This window comes from Stegastes partitus, unplaced genomic scaffold (assembly GCF_000690725.1).
Source record: "Stegastes partitus isolate 25-593 unplaced genomic scaffold, Stegastes_partitus-1.0.2 Scaffold663, whole genome shotgun sequence".
NCBI lineage: Eukaryota > Metazoa > Chordata > Actinopteri > Pomacentridae > Stegastes > Stegastes partitus.
Window position 1 is genome coordinate 219777 of NW_007578394.1, and position 5456 is coordinate 225232.

At 43.7% G+C, this 5456-nt stretch overlaps 1 protein-coding gene across 1 annotated transcript in view; it reads left to right on the forward strand.

The window, feature by feature from the left end:
• The window catches only part of guf1 (GTP binding elongation factor GUF1), a 17776-nt gene that overhangs the window by 5272 nt on the left and 7048 nt on the right, over nucleotides 1–5456 (forward strand). Inside the window, exons 9-14 of the mRNA XM_008290269.1 lie at nucleotides 118–257; nucleotides 619–742; nucleotides 1303–1435; nucleotides 1777–1920; nucleotides 3955–4088; nucleotides 4405–4506. Coding sequence (XP_008288491.1) covers nucleotides 118–257; nucleotides 619–742; nucleotides 1303–1435; nucleotides 1777–1920; nucleotides 3955–4088; nucleotides 4405–4506 — 777 coding nt within the window. The remainder of the gene's footprint in view (nucleotides 1–117; nucleotides 258–618; nucleotides 743–1302; nucleotides 1436–1776; nucleotides 1921–3954; nucleotides 4089–4404; nucleotides 4507–5456) is intronic.

The window sequence follows — 5456 nt, forward strand, 5'->3', positions numbered from 1 at the left end:
GAAGATGTGGCTCTTACTTTTTAAATTAATTGAAAGGATTGTTTTCAGTATTTAATGAACTGTCCATTCAGATGATCACTGTATTCGTTTCACTTTCTGCGGTGGGCTTTTGTGCAGGTTTGCAGGTCAAGTGGGTTACATCATAGCGGGCATGAAGGACGTGAAGGAGGCCCAGATTGGTGACACGCTCTGCCTCCAGGAGCAGCCGGTCGAAGCTCTTCCAGGGTTTAAACCTGCCAAAGCCATGGTGTTTGCAGGTAAAAGCTCTTCTTATTATCAGTTACTGCTTGCTTTCAGATAAAATCTGAGATGTTGGGCGCCGCTACAGCTCACCTGGTTGAGCTGGCGTCCCATGTACAGGGACTACAGTCCCCGATGCAGTGGTCGTGGGTTAGAGTCCCGCTCATGACCCTTTACTGCAGGTCCTTCCCTCATTCTTCTCCCCCCACTTTCTTGTCTCCCTCTCTCTGTCCTATCCAATAAAGCCGAAAACATAGCCAAACATAAAACTCCTTTAGTGCATGTTGTGTTTCACTGGCTAGCGCAGCACTTTCCACACAAATGAAGAGTTCTGTTTACAGCTGATGTGCGCTCTGTCGGTTTTTTCCTGTCCCTCAGGCATGTATCCAATGGACCAGTCAGAATATCCCGGCCTTCGCAGCGCCATTGAGAGGCTAACCCTGAATGACTCAAGTGTCACAGTGCAGAAAGACAGCAGTCTGGCCCTGGGAGCAGGCTGGAGGTCAGGACGGACGGATGCTTTGAATTAGAATAAAAAATGGCTTTAGAATCCCAAACCGAGGAGCGGCTCGGTGCGGGATGAGAACAAAAAAAGTGTGTGTGTGTGGGGTTTTTAAGACGCTCAGCGGTGCACCCACAAATGTTTAGACGCTGTTCTAATGGCTACTGTTGCGGAAGAGTTATCCGCAGTGTCCTAAAATGTCCCGAATTCAGTGGAAGCAGCGTTCTGTATCATCTTTCATTAGTTTGTACACAAACTTGGACAACATATGCTCTCATTTACTGGCATCCGACAACTTTCTTTAGGATCTACTGCATGTTGCCAGTATAGACAGCCAAGAGTTTATTTATCATCACGGGTCACATTATGAGTCCAGATGATGTAAATTTGATTCTGTTCGAGGCAGTGATCTAAATAATTTGGAAGTATAACGCTGTGCTGGAATAGCGGCCAGTCTTACTCACTGTTGAACTCTTTCCAGACCGGCTCTCTGTAATTAAAAGCATGAATATCAATTATAAAACTGGAGTGCACCTGTGGACCTCCCTGTTCCCCTGCAGACTCGGCTTCCTGGGTCTTCTCCATATGGAGGTGTTCAATCAGAGGCTGGAGCAGGAGTACAATGCCTCGGTTATCGTAACTGCGCCCACCGTGCCCTACAAGGCCGTCCTCTCCTCGGCCAAACTCATCAAGGTAAGAGCCGCTTCCTGCTCGTATATCGTCCGGTCTCGCAGCAGAGTTTGGCCAAGTTTAGCAAAAAGAAAGTTTCGGCCGCCTCGGAAATTAATGATCGATGAAGGCTGTCTGGCATTACTGGCCCGCTTCCCTGCGAAATGATGTAGTGTGGGAGATACTTGATGTGGAAATACTTTAGAGGACGATCAGAATGCTCAAGTGCAGAGTGAGAATCGCAGCCAGTTTGAATACATAAAGGGCCCAAGTCGAGTTTAGTTGGAAACGTTTCCTGTCTCGCTGACAGTAAATAGACGAGAAATGTGCATCACTTTGTTCAGACTCTCTTGTTCTCCTCACAGGAACACGGCAGGGAGGAGATAACCATCGTGAACCCTGCTCAGTTCCCAGACAGATCGGTGGTTTCCGAGTATTTGGAGCCGATGGTGCTGGGAACCATTCTGGCTCCAGAAGCTTACACCGGAAACATAATGAGTCTCTGCTTGGTAAGAAGAACATGCCGGTTAAATGAAAACTGCTCTCTGTCTTCAGACTGAATTTGATCTTTGAGTTACTTGTGTAGCTAACCGACAGTGTGTCCAACTTTGTAAACATCATAAGTAGAGTATGCAGTGCATCTTTAACATTTTTTATTGTAAAGTATCTTAATATCACAACAGCAACTGACAGCTAAACTAAAAAGAAAACATCTGTTGTTTGTTGCAGTCACGTTCAGTCTGCATGTGATTCCCGTATGTCCTACCTACCTGTCCTCCTACGTACCCACCTAGCTGCACTTAATGCTGCCAACTTAGTAACTTTATCACAAATCAAACAACGTCTGAACTTAAGTTGCATTTTAAAAAAACCAAACCCAAAAAAACACCAAATGACAAATCGATTGACTTTTCAGACAAACCTTTGCTCATTTCCGTAGAAGACAGTTGCCACTACTGTCTGTCTTTCGCACCACTCTCTTTCCTTCTGCTCTGTTCAGTGAGTGGCAAAGAGAAGAGAATGTCTGACGCAAAGACATTCTGTTGCATCTAACTTTCTCTCTGAGCGATCATTTCACGTGCAAAAATCACTAAATTGACAGGACAGCCGTTGTTTTTAATCATGTTAGTCAGATGACATGACATTTATAAAATCAGTATTTTATTTCATATCCATTCCGCTTCCTGGCAACAGAAATCTGTGAGTGAGAACAGCTACTCTGGGAAATTGGATGGTTTTAAAACAGTTTATGTGAGCACAGAGAGCAGGAGAGACGCAAACAGATGTAACAGGACGACACCAACGGGGCAGAATCGTGCTGATTAGGGTTTAGGGTTAAAGCCCTCCATCATCTGGCCCCCTCCTACCCCACAGACCTGCTCCAGACTCACACCCCTTCCCTCAGCCTCCGTTCCTCCTCTGCTCACCTCCTCGCCCCACCACCAAGGACCAGGCACCGAACCTGGGGGGACAGAGCCTTTTCTGCTGCTGCTCCCACCGTCTGGAACTCCATCTCCAATCAGACACTGTTCTGACCACCACACATTCAAGCCCCTTTTAAAAACTCACCTTTAACTTGTTTTTTTATCTGCTTTCTATTCAACTTGCTTTGTTCTTGTTTTTATCTTCTCCCCTGTGACGCGACTTTGAGTATCTTGAAAAGCGCACCACAAAATAAATGTATTATTATTATTATTATTTGACATCATCCAGCAACATTTTAGCAGCTTTCCACTGAAACTAGTTTCAACGCAGTCGTGCACTCATATCACATCACTGGTTTTCCACAAAGGAGGACACAGCGCTAGAGCTAGTTAGTAGCTAGTACCAGGATCGCAAAGGCAGCCACATTTTACATTTTCATCTAAACCTGTAACGTCCTGCTTTCCTAAACATGCCAGATGATGCATTCCTTTGTGCTCTTTTAATACAACTACAGTTTCATTAGCATCTGTTGTATCTGTATAAATGTTTGTCTGCTGCACGTCTCATGTGATGGTAATGACCTTAAATTATTCTATATTCATAAAAATGTAGTGATTTAGCCTATTTCTGTATGTTTTAACCCCGTATGCTTAAAATGACGTTAATATAAAACTAAACTGCATTCATAATTGGAGACTGAGTTGGTGTTTTTGTACATTTCCGCCCACACTGTCCTTTAATGGATCAGTCCTCCAGCTGTGCTCGGTGTGCGTTCATGTGTTTTGGAGGAATGTTAAACCTCAAGGGAGGAGGTGGGATTTTTTTCATTGTGTGCCTTCAGAGTCTTGATGTCTCTGTGATCCTGCGTACTCCGGCTTTAAAGTGCAGAACTTCTCTTCTCCAGAAGTGAACGCTTCTTCTGCTGAAGCTTTCCAATTTAACCTGATCACAAAGAGAGTTTATATATCAGATTTTTCTTTTCTTTTTTCTTTTTGTACTTGGATAAAAACGAAAGCCAAGAAAATTCTCTTTTGTGTTTCCCACACAACAGAAGTTTATCAGACTTTCTTTGATGATTTATGAAACACACGGACGGCTGATTGCTTGTGTTGTTACAGAGTCGCAGGGCGGTGCAGAAGAACATGGTGTACATAGACGACCAGCGCGTCATGATGAAGTACCTCTTCCCTCTCAATGAAATCGTGGTGGATTTCTATGACCTCCTCAAATCCCTTTCATCTGGATACGCCAGGTAAAACTAAGCAGGTGCTCTGTAGACACATGCTCACAGTTGATTATATTTACTTAACTTCACTTTAGGTGCTTGTTGTGTTCAGTTTGGCAGGTGAGGTTTTTCAGGAAAGTATCTTGTCACAGTTTGTTAAAACTAAATGAAATGATCTCCACAGCTTTACGTTATTGGTATTGTGAGTTTAAGTCTTAGAAACTTGTATTTTGTCTTGAAACGTCCTTCTTTTCCAATCAAATGGCTTTTTTTTTGGCTTTACTTTTTCCTGAGAGCGCTCCATGTTTTCAGCTTCTCATCGTTTTGGTTTCTTCCTGCACAGCTTTGATTATGAGAATGCCGACTACCAGAGAGCTGATTTGATAAAGATGGATATTCTCCTGAACGGGCGGCCAGTGGAGGAGCTCACCACCATCGTACACAAGTACAATTTAAATTCTAAGTCATTTTCATTGTAATTTTTGGCTCCCGTTGTTAAAAACTGACGAGGAACAACAAGTGGACAAATGAGTCTATGGGGCTAGCACTTTGTTTTTGTCAAATAAATGAAATTAAAATGAAATATTACATCATTTAGATGCTATAAACTAAATATCTTTGTTTTCCACTAGATGTGTTGTATAGCAGTTCCCTATTTTTCCTCATTTAACGTGACTGTAACGCTGCTTGAAGGCACCTTTATATTTTGTTTGTCACAGCAGTCACCCGTAGCTTAATTATTATTGTCGCTGTCAAGGTTACAGTATATAGCCCTTCATTATTATAGTAATTATTCTGAGCCTATGGAGCATGAAATGCATTCAACACTATGGATAGCATTAAGAAATGGCCTCTTGGCAGCCAGCGTTAACACGACTTTATACGTCGGACGAGGGCGTCTTTCTATTTGTGACAAGGGCAGCGGAGTAACTTTACAGAAGAAAAGTGATGACGCGCAGCAGGTCTGTGTTTAATGTGCTCGCTATCAAAGCCGCTACAGGAGTCAGAACAGACCTCTGTGACTGAAGGGCGCCACGCTCCAGCAGTGATGGCTGCTCTCAGAACCATCACACCGGGAACCTTGGAGCCGAGCCGAGTTGTTCTTTAAGGAAACGGCACCGATCACAGAGCGGCGTATCTTGCGCAGGAGGCACCTCCACGATACGTAGACCTTTGATTTTATGTAAAGCGTCTCACAGTGTGAAGGTCACACAGTGTGAAGGTCACACAGTGAACCTCCTGCTCCTATAGCACATAGTTGGACATCCTGGAAGATATTCCCATTTCCATTGGTAAAGATTCAAACTAAAACATAATTAGCTTAGCTTACCATAAAGGCCTTGAGCAGGAGGAAGTAGCTTCCAAAGTATGAAAACATGCCTGCTGACATCTCTA